Below are 16,422 nucleotides of genomic sequence, written 5' to 3' on the forward strand. Positions count from 1 at the left end.
GCTGGACTGCTCTTCAAGAGAGTTACTAGGGTAACCACTCCAATTCAGACAGCAACACATCAGAGTTGAGACAGTCTGTTAGGCTGACAGCACATGGCCAGACTGAGATGTCACTATTAGCCCTCTAAATACACACATCAGCTGTTCTCAATCTGAGGGGACTCACAAAGGTCCCGGAGCCCGCAAAGGCTGAAAGCATCACACATACGTGTGACATCCTCTGAGGGAGTAGGTGAAGGACAGCTTCCTGCAGAACAACTAAACTAAATCTCACCCATTATTATTTTTTTTGGGGGGGGAGGCCTTATGCTTTCATAGCACAATGAGGACTTTTTAAGAAACTTTGATCTGATACCTTCTTGTCATAATTAATATGAAACTTCTGATGATTGAGATGACAAACAATGAAATGTCAGCAATTTTTATTTATATTTATAACTAATTTACTTAGAATATTTTGTGATTTCTTTTGAGTGCTTGATTCACTGGTTGTCTTAATGTTTATAATGCATATATTTGCACAATGGAAACAATAATATTGTCTCAAAGTGAACCATCACAGTCAAGCGATAAATATTACTTGTTTTAATTTCCCTTTCAGGCAGGCACCTTGCAAAATTAATATCTGAAAACCATCTCTCTCTGTCTCTTTCTCTCTCTATATATATAAATATATGGGGATGTGAACGGGGAAAACAAAAAAATTCTTTTTTTAAATTAAGTTCGCTCCTTCCTTTCATATCCAGGTCAATTTTACTGTAAGCCCTAAAATCAGTGTTGCTGTTGGTAAAGTGCATTTCAAAGAAATCCATTCAACTTCTTCAACCTCTATTCAGCTTTCTTCTCAGGTCATTCCTCTATGTATGAACTGGCACTCTGGCAGTTATATTTCATCAAAGGAAAAAGGAAATTAAAAATGCCAGAAAAAGAAAAAAACACCATAGTTATCTAGTAAAAGATTGTTGGTTAAAACAATGGTATATATTTGTTAATATACAAGTCAGAAATGCATATCACAATGTGTCAATATAAAGCTTTTTCCATAACTTTAAATATCGATAATGAGCATTAAATTAGAATTAAGGAGGAACGCCATTTCTCTTTTAACCGGTCGACACCAACTTCACTTTAGAACCCAAAAGAATCTCTGGCCCGCCAGAGAAACCCATACAAGTCATTCAGTCACAGGTTGTAGGCAATCATAGAGGCCAGTCTAAAGGCCATGAAACATCAGATGTTTTAAGACCTCTTTTACAAGCACCAGTCCTTGAAGAAAAGGTTTTGAGATGCCTTTTCACAAAATGTCTTCAAGAAAAACAACTAAAATAAAATGAATAGCTGAACAGATGCAGGTTTAAATTGTGACAAATGACTCTGCTGTTATACTAAAGCATGGCTAGATGTGTTTTTTTGTTGTTGCAAAATGTAATTATCTAACAGTTAGACCTGAATATGATGACATTGCAGTGGTACTGACATATTTTCACAAATGCATCTTTTAATTTAGGCAAATGTGCCAAGTGGTAAAACACATTTCTCTAATGCATGTAGTTCAGCTCCTTCCTGGAACACAGTCTTTTTTCCCTTCATTCATGAATCTTTTTTCCCCCTGTCAGCCCATGACTGAAATCAAGGTCAGTCTATGGAACTGCTTTCTCTGACGTGCATGCCCTGGAAGGAAGACACACAGTAAAAGGATCATTAGACGAGTGATAGACAAATTGATTGATACTGGTGCATCCAAACTAAACCCTAATCCTCACCGTTCTTGGTACACCTCCATTTTTCTCCCTCACAAGTTGGGCAGTGGTATTTGCCACACCATAATGGTGGACACCATCTCCTCGTGCTTAGACTGTTTTGTTTTTCTGTTGATTCTGCGGTGTCCCAGTCCTCCAGACACCACCAACAATGAGCTCACATTCGCTGTCTCAGTCTGCTTGGCCTTCTGGAAGTGCGCTGGCTCGTTCAGCAGGTCGTATATCGCCCCGTCCTCTGGCCCATGCTCTAAAGAGCCCTGAGACAGAGCCAGAGACCCGCACGAGGAGGACAGGGAGTCCTGGAGAACTGGAGCATGTGAAGAAGAGCTCGCACTGCTGTTCCCCAGCCCAGAGCAGTTTTCGTCAAGTTGGGTTCCCTCCACCTCCTGGGCCCCAGGCTGGCATTGGCTGGGAGTGCTGGAAGTGAGAGTTGCCATGGTTGCTTGGGAGACGTTACACACTGCTGTTGCCATGGTGAGGAACTTGACTGGGCCATGGTGAGCATGAAAAGAGACCATTCCTCGACCTGGAACAAGAGATTCAAACATAATAGATGAGTTAAAGAAGTCTTTTCAAGCAGAACAATTTTAATGCCAGGACACTAAAATTAGTTTTTTAAGTTAAAGGTTTTCCAACTAACATAGATTAGAATAATATTATAGAATAATATTTTATTTCAGCTTAATTTAAATTATTTAACAATAACAACACTGGTCATTAGCGGTTTAGAAAAATGGAAATGATTATCAAAAGCTGAGGTAATTTCACTGTTGGGTGTGGTTTGTTCCTGAACTTGTGCTGAGTTGCAGTATTCAAAGGCCTTAAAGTGATACAGACTTACTGAGCAGCCAACAAACGTCTGCTCCACAGCCATATGCATTAAAAACTGTTTTAATGAATTTCTAAATGCACTGACAGACAGCAACAGGTTTTGTCAGATCATTGTTACCATTTTAACATTTGTCGGCGCTTGTTTTTGCCTATTGAACATGCTGAATTGGCACTTGTCGGGTTGTAGCAGGTCTGACAAATAATTGCCCTTTAAGGGATAGTTTACCCTTAAACGAATATTAAATCATCATTTACTCACCCTGGTGTTGTTCTAATGCTGTATGCCCTTCTTTCTGTTATGGCCCACAAAAAAAGTCCCACCCACGCTCGTCTAATGTATATAATGACAGTAAATTGTGACCAGCTTCAAGCTTTAAAACAGATACAGAAGTATCACAGAATGATCCCATGCAACAAGTGTTGTATATTCCAAGTGTTCTGGGTCCAATGGTTTTCTGAGGGTCCACTGGACAATGAGTTTAGTGAAAAACAAACTGAAATTGTATGTATTATTTAACAAAATTCTTGATCACGGCTGTTGGTCTTTTCTGCACAACTGTATGATGAACACATTTGTGAGACTCTATTAGAACTGCAGTTTCCCCAAGATGCGACAAATCACTCAAAAACCACAGCCAATCAGAACAGTGTGCGGGCTCTCGCGGCAAGTATCTAGTCATAGTTGGGGGCGTGGTTGGCGTGGGGAAAAACAACACTGCAAACATCGTGTGTATTTGAACGACAAAAATGTTGTATTGTGAGTCATTGACGCCTGCCGACCGGCAACGTACATTGCAAAATTAACTGCAATAGGTTATGATTGCCCTTTTTAATTAAAAACTGGGTCAATGACCAAATGGCCAGAGGTGCCGTTTATAGGCATATTTTGTTATCTGGGTGACATCACGGTAGCTGTAGCGGTAACATTATATTAGCCTATAACTCAATCAACGTTCGTATATGTTGCATACTATAACTCAATAAAACCTTGTCACTTACCAATTGTACATAAGCTTCACTCCAAACTATTAACCCTTTTGTAAAATGGTGATCAGTAGTACGAAGTTGCCGAGGGACTGTGGTTCACGGCTCACTTCTGTAGCAAGCGAGCCTTCAGCTTATAACGCTAATGTGAATGAGACATCCCTTATGAAAAAAAACTATAGGAATCTTGTAGTATTTTTGGGACAAAATATTATAGTAATCCTATAGGAATACTATATTTTGGGACATATTATAGCGGTATTACAGAACAGTAAGTATTATACACTACTATAGAAATCTTATAGGATTACTACAGTTCTTTTTCGTATTGGTTGTAGCCATTTTGTCCTCCTTTCCGGTTATGTGTGATGATTAGGAAGGATGTAGAACTTAAATTCATAACTTGTTTGTTTATTGGCGGTACAGAAAACGACACAGCAACGCTTCAGCATGATTGTCCCGTGTATTTCAATTAGTGCCAAGGCAATGTTTTCCCCCACAGGCTAAATTCACATCATGTGACAGGGCGTTTCCAGGGGCGTTCCCAGACCATTCGTCTGTATGTATACAGCACCAGAGATTAATCTTGATGACACTCACAAGGAAACGGATAAGTAGCTACATAATCAAATTCACAAATATTACACAATTTAAACATTACTTAAAACACACGCTGAATCACTAAAACAATCTTTGTCATAGAATATACTTGTCTGTTCACAGTTTGAACGTTCTTGTTTCCATTTGTTAAATTTCAAGAACTGAGGTGAATTATCCATTGCTGCTTTTATTAGGCCAACGACTACGTTACAAAGCTGAGCACTAAATGATATTCAAAGTCACATTGCACGCTTTTAACATTAGATAAAACATAATCTCACGCAATGTTTATGTGATTTGTGTTGTTGTTCCAGCCGTGACGTCGCAGAAATGGAAACCGTTTCTAAAATAGAATCATTGCGCGTTGCCGCCGTGGCTGGTTAGGACAAAAACTCAAATTAACATCGAAAAGATACCTTTAATTGCTTGTTGCTGTGTCGTGTCGTGTGGGTGTAAAGGCCAAGGTCAAGAATTCCATTAAATAATACATTCAATTTCAGTTTGTTTTCACTAAACCCATTGTACACCCCACAGAACACTTGGAAAATACAGCACATGTCACATTGAATCATTCAGTGTTACTTTTGTGTCTTTTTTTAAAAAGCTTGATGATGGTCGCTATTCACTGCCATTATATGGACTGCAACTTAAAAAAAAAAAAAAAAAAAAAGTCCTCCTTTTGTGGCCCATAAAAGAAAGACGGGCATTCAGCCCAACTATGATGACTTAAAGGGTTGGTTCACCTTAAAATGAAAATTAAGCCCTACACATGACACCACCTGTTATAACCCACCTGTAACTTTTGGGATTCCCTGTAGTCTGGGCACAGACAGGGCCACGGTGACCCCGAGATTTGTCCCCACCAACAACAGACCGTGACCCACTAGCAGACTGCTCACAGAGACTCTCTGCTGTCCTGAAGGTGGAAAAACACACATATTTAAGAATGATTTCATTACTAGCACTGCAATCTAAATCAGGGAAAACGCATACTAGTAAACACTTGTGGCAAGCATTCATGACTAGAGGTACTTGGTGAAATATTCACCCAGTGGAATAATAACATCATCCACACATGCTAAGCTGTGTGGGTAGGAACACGACAGCATGTGTGGGGAGGTTACTATGGGGATGATGCTGAACAGCAGTTGGTTTCTGAGGAAACCTGAAACGATGCACTCTTAGAGAAAGGTCTCGTTAGAAAGAGAAGAATACCAAATGTTCAAACAATTGGTTAAACAAACAACTCTAAATCTGTCAAGCACAATGAACATGTACATTAAGGGCATTGATCATTTTTAATAAAATAAAAATTATCTAAAGTTTTTCCATAAAATAGCTACTGAAGTGCAGTCACAATATAATCCATTTCAAAACAATTTGGAGATTAAATAATTTCACTGTTTAACATTTGTACAGTCCCATTTTTTGACCCATTATCGGTAAAGAAAAATGTCTAAACATACCATAAAACACCATAAATGTAAATCTTTTAAAATCGATAATTGTGTTAATAATTAAATAGTCTAAAAGTTCCTTAACATTTTATTTTACTTAAATTGTTACGGATGGATGGACGGAAGGACAGACATGAGGGATACTTAAGGGATTAATGGATTGTATACACTAGACCGAACAATAATGTGCTTGTAATTTTCAGTAGTGTGACTAAGAAGGAAGAATAGCATCAGGCACATAGTTGTTCTATTGGCACTTATCACACATGAGCAAACAGAAATGCAGGCAAAAAGGAACGACATGTAACTTGACCCTGACTCACTCTCACACTTATCTATGGGTAACAACACCCTCCAAACACCTGATTGGTCCAAACCAGACTGCAGGTTTGAAGTGTCAGAGAACAATGTCCCATTCAGCTGTTCCAGTGCTCACCGACTCATTAGTAAAAGTTTGGCTTATATTTCTGAGCATTGCAGATCATTTAATTAGTCATGGAAACTGGCTGTTACTAAGCAATTGAGGAATGAGTTTGCAAAAATATTACTCTGAACAGGGTTTAAGTTTTTTTTTTGTGTTTTTTTTTACTGCAAGAGCTGAATATTAGTAGGCCAAACCTGTCACAACTAAACTTTGACTCAAGAGCCACTTTGTCAACAACCGTTCAGTCCACATAATGGCTGATGGAGAAAGAACTATTTCGCTTAATAAACTTTGTCAATATGCATAAAAGCAACCAGTTTTATTTATTCTGCTTAAAGGGATAGTACACACAAACATGAAAAGTCTGTCATCATTTACTTACCCTCATGTTATTCCAAACCTGTACAAGTTTATTTCTTCTGTTGAACACAAAAGAAGATATTTTAAAGTAGATGGTAGCCATTTACTTCCATAGTATTTTTTTTCAATCAATGGCTACCGTCAACTATGGTTACTGACATTCTTCAAAATATCTTCTTTTGTGTTCAGCATACAGGTTTGGAACAACTTGAGGGAGAGTAAATGATGATAGAATTAAACATTTTGGGTGAACTATCCCTTTAAGTTATTTGCAAACTAAAAAAGAGAGGGTCCTTTTTGTTTATAAAAAGAGCCTGTGGTGCATTCTTAACTCGCTTCTGTGGTGTAGCTCCAACATCCAATAATAGATTTAGCTTTGGGCTGCATGTGTATGTGTGTCTGCAGTCTGACCTTCTGAAGAGGAAGCGAAAGATATGTACATGGCATTTAACGGTTTAATATATCTTGTCCTATACAACCTTCATATAAGAATAATAGTCAGTTTTATTGTGATTATAACAATGATCATCATAAATAATATAAATGGACTGTACCTTTCTGAATGTTTAATCCAAGTCAAACTGTTGTGGTCCGTTAATTGCCTGCTGGCTGAGTGATATTGTAGCTGATGTCTTTGTATCACCATCAAAAGACTGGCACACTTCACTATAAATCATGTCCAAGATCTGACAAGATGACTTGTCTGCAAAATGGCTACATTCCTTTAATAATATTTGAACTCTTCATTGTTAGATCAGCAGCTTTAGTGCCAATTACATTTAATCTGATCTAACAGGATGGCGGACAATTTGAATTTTTTCCGACACTAGGAGAAAAAAAAGCATATGTCCACTTAACCACTAATGGGGCTAAAAGAGTTTTTAAACCTAAATCCTTTGAATTACATTTTTTTTACGTACCCATACATAATTAATGTGATAATGAATGTTCATTTGAATTCCCAAAAGTCAATGCAGCGTTTTTTGTGGTGGCTGCTTTGTTTGTGCCCTTACTGCACACATGAGTGAGTATTTAGGTCACAAGAGACAAAGCCATCAGAGACAAAGACCGCTGCCTGTACCTTCACACACAAAAAACAGATATCAGTCTCATTCATTTTCACGAATGTCATAATGTGAATATCAGGATTTCACTCCACACTCGATAGAGAATAACAGTTCTGCATCTCAGACTAAAGAGGTTGATCGCATAAGGGGCACATGCATAATATAACAGTCAAACACCAGCACATATGGAACTACAACCATTCTTTCACCAGTCGTAATATCCATTACCAGAAAAAGGGATCATAACCATGTCTGCAAGCCATTTCAGCAAATGTTACATAAGACAGCATAATACAGCCAAAGTGACGTGTGACAGTCTCCAACACTTCAAGGTCAGGACACAACACAAAGGAATTATGCAACAAAGCCCTCATCCTAAAATCTGCGCTCGCATTACTAAACACAAATCGAACTCTAAAGAGTTTTAGGTTCCCTCTGTCTGAGGTAACTGCTAGCTATGCAAAATGTGACTCCATTCAGTTGTATTTAACTACAAAATCATGACACATCGAATTTCCCCCTTTGAATTTTGTAGCACGTGAGGAAAACAAATATTCAGGTTAAAAATGCTTTACAAGTTATTACCTTGTAAAATAAATCTTTACCATCAAAGTTTTTTTTCAGTTTGATGTTTGAGAAGAATTTCACTATAGTGTCAGTTTTATTCAGCACCAATAGATGTCTTTTAAGGTGATTCAAACTTCACCTCACTTCACCTTCACCTACCGATGAGCCACTAAGTAAACAGCCAGAATGATAGAAAATACCCTAAAATCCCAAGGAACACCACAGAAACAAGTAAAGACACAACACGGCACAGGAGACAACCAGCACTGCCTTTCAAAGACGAAATCCTGCCCTGACAAATAAGCCCCAGAGCTTAAGGAATAGCCGGGCATGATCCGACACACTCAGAGCAACCAAGCTGAAGGATTCTGGTGCTGGAATTTGCCAGACAATATCCTGTATTTCAGATGCTTTAAATATTTTAAAACCAGTACCATTCAAAAAAGTCACATTCTTCCCTTCAGAACCCAGTCTGATGTATTCAATGATGCCATATGTCTTTATAGAGCAATCCTGGTAGTAATCAGTGCTTCTTTTTGTGTATAACTCGAATAAAACTGTTAAAAAAGTAACCAATTAAAAACCTAATGGATAGTTTGTAGGTGCTTCCAATAGCCACATATTTCTGCAGGGAAATAAACAGTTATCTGGCAGGTCCAGATCCTTCCAGGTTTTCAGATGTGCCTTTCAAAGCCAGCTGAGTAGGCACCAACACAGCCCTTATAATCTGTTTGCCACCAAATCTAGAAAGTTTTCCTTGTAACAACAGTAGGTAAGGAGCTATGCCAACAGATCACTTATATCTGATCAATCAGATCAAAGGAAACTTCAGCAGGACTCATCTTGTCCAGTGTTGTGTTGAATGCATTATGAATGATACGATGATAAGAATCAGGAAGTGTGAATACACTAAAATACTAAATGCTCAAAAATGGCTCAAATAACCTCTGTGGACTATATTGAACTAGTAGTTATATGAAAACGATTAGCCTCTTAAACTAAAATATTAACGGTCCGAATTATCACTTAGATAAAATCTAAAATGAAAAAGAAAAATCCTGTACTTTTGCAGGGTAATGCACGGCTGTAAGTAGCAGTGAATCAGCTTCAGGGAACTACAGTTGCGGTCAGAGACACACCCTGATTTTCTCACACAGGAAGTCCTTCTTGAGGGTGATGTCTCCATGCAGACGGTTTCCTGTGTGGCAAACTGCTGCATAAGTTCATGGTGAGGGACTGCTGAACTTTACTCGACCTAACCACATTTTTCCTTCAAACATTTGATCTTAGTGTTTTGTTTGGATTGGGAGGGGGTTTCATCCTGTGATATAGCTGATAAAGCAGTTTCCTCTTCTAATGAAGGTCAGGATGAATATTATTATTAGCATGGCCTGTTATAAACAAATCCTTGATGTATCAAATAGTGGATAAGAAAAACATTGTTCTACAGCTGTACAGCTGCGAGACATCTAAAATAGGCCTTTTGCAGGTTTCCTAACTTCCTACTGAACAAGGGGTGGGGATTATTATTCATTATTGTTACTTATATTTAAAAGTATTAAACATATTAAGAATTATTACTATTGTATTTCTTTATAAAATAACATATACCAATCAAGTATTAAAGAAAAATCATATATTTTTATTTTATAGTACAACTATAGGGGGGGGTCTTCATTTCTTCATTTTTCAAGCTAGTCATTTCATGGAAAACCACAGGAAGCCATTAAAGCTTCACTTTTGTTAAAAACAGTTATAGTTTTCAAACTGTCTAAGACCAATTAAAGCTCTGCATGATGAACCAATCGAAAAGTATTTTGAAAAGCGTTTTTTGAACTCACAGCAAAAACATTAATGATTAATGTTCAGTCAACTACCCCGTTGACAAACCCTGCCAAATCAATTTGCATTTAAATAACAGGCTGCTAATGAACTTCACAGAGCCTAACGTGTTAGAAAAATGTACATAAATGACGCCAAAGTAACATACTTGTGAATAATGATTCTATCGATTTTTCAGGTCTAGAACTGCGTACAGACATTAGACAAAGCGAGAACAAGATGCAACATATTTAGCGAGGAAGCCTGGAAGAGCGTGCCCGGACTCTCCTGTCACTATGGAGATTTAAATAAAGCTCCTTTATTCAGCTCTGGAGAATAAAGAAAAAGCCCTCTCATTAACAGAACACGTGCACTGAGTGACTTAATCCCTATCTATACATTCAACGCTTCTGATTCATATTAAAATACAAGCTTTCATATTAAAACACACCTCTTCAACTCTCAAATCTTATTAGATAAAAGATAAAGTGTGCCATTAAATTAGCTTTTACCTCTCTATTTTCTACTATTATATTAAATATTTTAGATGAACCTGCCTCCTATATGGTACATACAAGTGATACAAGATGCAATATGGACCAAACCTAATGCGGTTTAATCAAACGTCTGGCTATGCAAGACTAAGTTCCCTTTGACTGCATTTTACCAATCTCTCAAGAGAAGATATTTCAACAGAGATTACGATTCAAACAGATTACCGCTTCAGTCCTAAACCCAGCTGGAGTTAAAGTGGCCACCATGCCTGCTGCCTGACTGACATGCGACTGACACTGGTGGTATTTTGGGAACATTTGGTGAGGATTATTAAAGCCTGATGTAGACTTTTTAAATCACTGAGATTTGAACATTCAAACATAACCACACACACATGCATACAAGCATTAAAGCTATAATGAAGCTACCATAAAAACTAGAAAAAAGCAACGCTGAGGCTTGTGTTGAGCTACACAAACGACCCATTCAGAACAACTAATGAAAATGAAACAAAACCAAATGCTGGAAGAGATCCAAACCACACAATGAGTAGAAATGTGAAATACTGCCACACTAAGGAGACTCCACCCCTGATTTCCCCTAAAAAGCCTATCTGCAAATAAGGTGTAAAATCTACATGCTTTAATTCAAGAAGGGCAAAAAAAAAAAAAACAGCAAATCAGCATGACCTTATCTGAGTAAGAGCAAAGTCTGGTTTAAAATGTTATACGAGAGATTACATGGCTCTGAGTCTAGATGAGATGCTGTAATTGTCCTTCACATGAAAGAAAAATCACATGAGAAAGAGACACACCCACTCATGATGTCATGTTATTATGTCAACACAGACACCTGTAATCTGCTTTTGTCTGAGGAAGACAAATGACAGGGAGCTGCCTCTGAGGGATTATCTTTTAAAACGATATCATTTCATTTGCAGTTGGGGAAACAGGAAGTTAAGCATTGAATTAGCATTTCTATTGGTTGTCCTCAAAGGGATAATTCACCCAAAAATGAAAAAATTTCATCATTTACTCACATCATGTTTTTCCAAATCCATAAGACCCACACAAATTAAGACATTTCTGTCCCTACATTGAAAAGTCTATTGACCCAAAACTCTGATGCTTTAAAATGTTCATAAGAAGATTGTAAAAAAAAATCCATATGAGTTTGGTTTGGAATCCTTCAGTGGTTTAATTGAAGACATTATCCCAGAGTTAGGGGGTGTTTAGCCATGCTTGAAATGCTGGTGTCAGAGAGTTATACTCACAGAACATAATTATTCACAATCACAAAATTTCATTATTTGCATTTTAAAGCCTTGTCGGTTAAACATTTAATTTAACTGTCAAATAAACACAAGGTTAACATATACAAACACAGTTGGTTATGTCTAAAATGAAAGTAATATTGCGCGTGTCTGTATATAGGATGCAAGCAGGTAGAGAACACTTGTCCTTAAAGGGACAGTTTGCGTCTAAAATCATGTTAATAAAACAACAAGACAACGAGAAAATCACTCACTGCTCTTGAATTAAAAAAAACTTTATTACAGTAGCTTTAAATCAATGTATATTTTATATTGAAGACTATGTAGTGTTTTAATTTTACATTTATTCATTCAATTTCATACTTATATGCTGCTACAGCTCTGAGCTGCCACTGTAAATCTTCATATATATTTATTTTATATTAAACAATACACTAGGAATGTGTAAACGTTTTTTTTAAGTAAAGTTCTAAGTTTAAGTAAGGTTTTTCAAGTGTTTAATTAAAATAAAAAGTATTGCATGAAAAAAAAAATATCCTTAACCTCTTTCTGTTCCTGTTGCCTAAAGAATAGAATGGCAAAAAACCGAACTGAAAACCATGGTTAAAAACCAAGGTATGTAATGTACATGGGGTTACTGTACTGTTGCATCCCTAATATGTGCTGAAGATGAACGAAAGTCTTATGGGTTTTGGAATGACATTAGCTGGAGAAATTGAGAAAATTAACCCCTATCCCTTTAAGACCGTGTGTAAATCCTCCGGTTCTACTCGCACCCCATCGAGCGGGACTCAAACCATCGAACAGACATTTCCAGCAACATTTGTGGCCGTTTCACAAGGATGCTAAAGACAGGAGCCTCTGGCCTCAGTCGCTGTGTGCCTCTTGAGGCCAGGGGAGTGATGTTTGCCTGCACAAGCTTTACTAGTTGACTTCTGTTACATTCACCCTCCTAAACATCACTCCCATACGGGTCACGGTGTGGTGCGAGTAGAACTGGAGGGGTTGCATTGGTGCAGAGCAGGATTGGACCTGCTGTTTCCAGCATGGGGGGCGGGCCTGCTAACATAAAAAGCTATAAAACGCAGCTTCTAGCATTAGTCGCTAGTGCGTATTTTGAGATCAGGGGAGTGAGGTTTACCCACACAACATACTAGCTGGGCTCTGTTACACTTGGAAAATATATAAGTGAGTATTAACAGAAGCTTTACAGCTTTAGAGTTTTTGTGTAGCGTGCTATACCTGGGAGTATGTTGTTGACAGCTGTGGCAATGTTAATGTCTTGCAGGTGGTCGAGAGTTTCAGTGTGAAAGAGACGGAGAGTGGAGCCGCTGCTGAAGGATATCCAGATCCCCACACCGGCCACCACCATATGGGACACAATCATTCCCTCTTCTTGATGGGCTTCCAACTGACGCTGTCAACACACACACACACACACACACACACACACACACACACACACACACACACACACACACACACACACACACAGTTTTTATAAATACACAAGCATCTAAACTCAAACATACTTTTACACACCAGATTCTGTACTGGGCAGGAAAACACGGGTCTGACTTTGCTTGGCTCAATTTTTGGAAAAATCTGCCTGTGTAACCTACTGATCTGAGGAATGATGTAACCCAAAAGAAGGAAAAGCAGATTCTGATCTGACCTACTTCATTCAGAGAGGGAGAGGATGACATTTAGACTCTCATATTCTACTACAGCTTGATGTATTTGCTAGAGCAAACAAAATAACAGAGAACTGCAATTAAAAATGTAAAAGGGTTTGTGGAATGCGACTCCGACAAGCACATCAGAGCTACAACATTATTAGATTGGAAAAAAGAGAAACAATCTGGCTCATGCATTTATGCACATCAAAGTTTGTGCTTTGATCTCATTAAAGATGATCTGAAATTTCACTTTCTATTTGCATCACTGATTCACATTTCTTCCCAGCACACCTCTCACATATTCGTCCCTCTCTCACTTCCAATTCAGTCAAACATTTAATAGTATTTTTTTCCATACTGTGGAAGTCAATGTCAGGATTACGTTCTATTTAGGGTGTTTGTTCCTGTCATTCTATATTGACCTAATGTCCATGTCTGTGCCTGTTTCAGTCAGTTCACCTGCTGTTGATTAATTAACTTATTAGTTCTGTGTATATATACCCCTGATATGTACAGTTCTTTGTCCCGTCTCGTCAGTGACTGTTGTTGTAGTACTTCTATCTTAGTCAATGGAGCCCAACAACTGTTTGGGTCTTCAAATTTTATATTCTTCTAAATATCATCTTTTGTGATCAGCAGAACAAAGAAATGAATACAGGTTTTGAACAACTAAATGCAGTTAAGGTTTGTTTGAAGCATTCCTTTAAGACAAAACGCACGCACTCACACGCACACGCGCACGCGCACACACGGGCACACGCGCACGCGCACGCGCACGCGCACGCGCACACGCGCACACACGCACACACGCACACACGCACACTCTGTGGGTTTCCATATTTGATGTTCCATAGATATTTTTATACTTATGTATGTGTGTGTGCATGTCTTTACTTTTTTAACTGGTGTTTGTTTCCAGTAAAATATGCTTAAAGGACAACTCCGGGGAATTTTTAAGTTTATCTTGATCGTTATACCTTTGTGAGTACAGTCTTTATAAAAATTAAAAAAACGGATTGGTGCTTGCAACACGGAGCTAATACAGCTATGGGGGCATAAAGGTAAATGGTGTCTTTGTGCCTCTTAACAGACACAAAATGCAATTAAAATGTCTGTCCAACATGAACAGGGCCCTTACATGACTATGAGATGCGTTTAGCCATTTAACCATTGTTTACATTCACCTAAATAGTGTTTTAGACAGCTAGCTGTAGTCTCACGTGGAAGTCCCGTGGGAACGCATTTGTAGCCGGAAAAAAAAGCAAATAGTCCAGTTGCGAAGAGCGTTTTGTGTGTAAAGCAGGATTATTTTATTACTGCACATCTTTCCTCAAGCATTGTGTGCCCAAATGGAAGGATAAATAAAGTTTGCATTACCTCCACAGTGGTTGCACCCGTCTTCGACCACGGAATGGCATTTTTCTTCAACTTGCCCTTCTGTGTTGTGTCTGTGTAAGTTAGTTAGTAAGTGTTCGCTGCAAATTTTCATATTCTGTTAACACAGTTCGGAAAGGCACAAACGTGAACCATTTCTTCTTCACTTACTTGTGAGCCCGATCGGATCATCACTGTAGTGATGTCCGGTTCACAAACAAATCGTTCTTTTTAGTGAAATCGGACTGAATCGTTGTAAACGGTTTGCATCTCAAATCAGCGCTGACCACACAAGTTAGTTGCTCACTTTCTGACATTAGTTAATTTCTATTCGCAGGGACTGTCACTCATGTCTTGAATTATATGTTTTAACTCCAACCGTTCACTGAACTGAGTCATGTTTTGCTGAGATAACTGATGAACTCACGAGCAGCTGATACTGAGCATGCACGTGTAACTGAACGGGCAGCGGTTCTTGGATCAGTACAGAATCAAAAACGAAGAAATCAATGACTAAGTGGCTAAAGGCATCTCGTTGTCATGTAAGGGCCCTGTTCTTGTTGGACAGAAATTTGAATTGCATTTTATGTCTGTTAAGAGACACAAAGACACCCTTTACGTTTATGCCCCCATAGCTGCCGTTTTAGCTGAGTGGGGGCTCTGAGCATTAACTGTAACAGCACTGTGTTGCAAGGACCAATCCGGTTCGGTTTTTTTTCTATAGACTGTACTCACAAAGATATAACGATCAAGATAAACTTAAAAATTTGCTGGAGTTGTCCTTTAACAGAATGAAATCTTGATTTATTTTCTTACTGATATTATAGTGAGAAAGAGATTCTGGTAGACTCCACTGTTTGCTGACGTAAAACCTGGTCATTTTGAGTAGCAATGGTGACTATAACATTTGTGCAGAAATGTTTGTGAAAAATGCTGCACTACCTCCACAGTGTGTGTCTGCGTGCAGATAATGAAGATCTGGCCTCCCGATGAGGCCCAGACGTGTGCGCCCACGACCAGCAGGGCTTTAACCGGCAACACCCCGAGTTTTAGCACACGGGCCCCTGACTCGACCCAGGAACCGTCTGTGAGAGAGAGAAAAGACAATCTGAATCTCAGATATCAATGTTTATAAAGACACAGAGAAGGTAAGGGCTTGTGAAAATTGAATGTGAAAGATTTTATGTGATACTGATTTTGTGAGAAAGAAATCAGGTTAAAGGTTACAGTGACGTTGTCACACACAGGGTAGGGTATACATCCTGTGCTCCTCACCCACACTGTGTGTGTGGGTTTCCTGCAGAAAAAAGTGACCTCACAGCATTCAGGGAGCAGAATGGAGGCGTGTTGAGTGTTTGTTTAATTCACAAAGGCACTATTGAAGAGAGAGCTGACAATCATTGAGGTGAAATAACTTCGCTACCATATTGGAAATACTAGTACCACTTTTATACCAAAAGTGGTACTAGTGTTGGAGCATTGTTTTGGAGCTGGTTCCTGTAAACCTCTTTAATTTAAGAACACATTCTGACATCCAAAGTAAGCTTATTTAGCAGCCCATGATGCTTTTAATGCAATAGACTGAAGTGCACATATACTGTAAATATAAATGGATAAAACAATGGCAATCAATTAACACATAGGATATCATAAGTTAAATAATTTTATTAAAGAGAGATGGGGGAAAAAGTGGATACAGTCTCTGTGCAATATGATGTTATCATTCAAAA

At 38.4% G+C, this 16,422-nt stretch overlaps 1 protein-coding gene across 4 annotated transcripts in view; it reads right to left on the reverse strand.

Annotated features, from left to right (window-relative positions):
- Positions 1–959: 959 nt before the first annotated feature.
- arhgef10 (Rho guanine nucleotide exchange factor (GEF) 10) overlaps positions 960–16,422 on the reverse strand; it is a 65,268-nt gene continuing 49,805 nt past the window's right edge. For all 4 annotated transcript variants that reach the window (XM_067455477.1, XM_067455476.1, XM_067455474.1 and 1 more), the window contains 5 exons: positions 15,635–15,777; positions 12,882–13,056; positions 4,969–5,091; positions 1,764–2,286; positions 960–1,671 (listed from right to left, as the gene is read on the reverse strand). In XM_067455477.1, the coding sequence (XP_067311578.1) occupies positions 1,793–2,286; positions 4,969–5,091; positions 12,882–13,056; positions 15,635–15,777 (935 nt within the window). In that variant the 3' untranslated portion in view covers positions 960–1,671; positions 1,764–1,792. The remainder of the gene's footprint in view (positions 1,672–1,763; positions 2,287–4,968; positions 5,092–12,881; positions 13,057–15,634; positions 15,778–16,422) is intronic.

The sequence above is a fragment of the Pseudorasbora parva genome, chromosome 10 (genome assembly GCF_024679245.1).
Source record: "Pseudorasbora parva isolate DD20220531a chromosome 10, ASM2467924v1, whole genome shotgun sequence".
Taxonomy (NCBI): domain Eukaryota; kingdom Metazoa; phylum Chordata; class Actinopteri; order Cypriniformes; family Gobionidae; genus Pseudorasbora; species Pseudorasbora parva.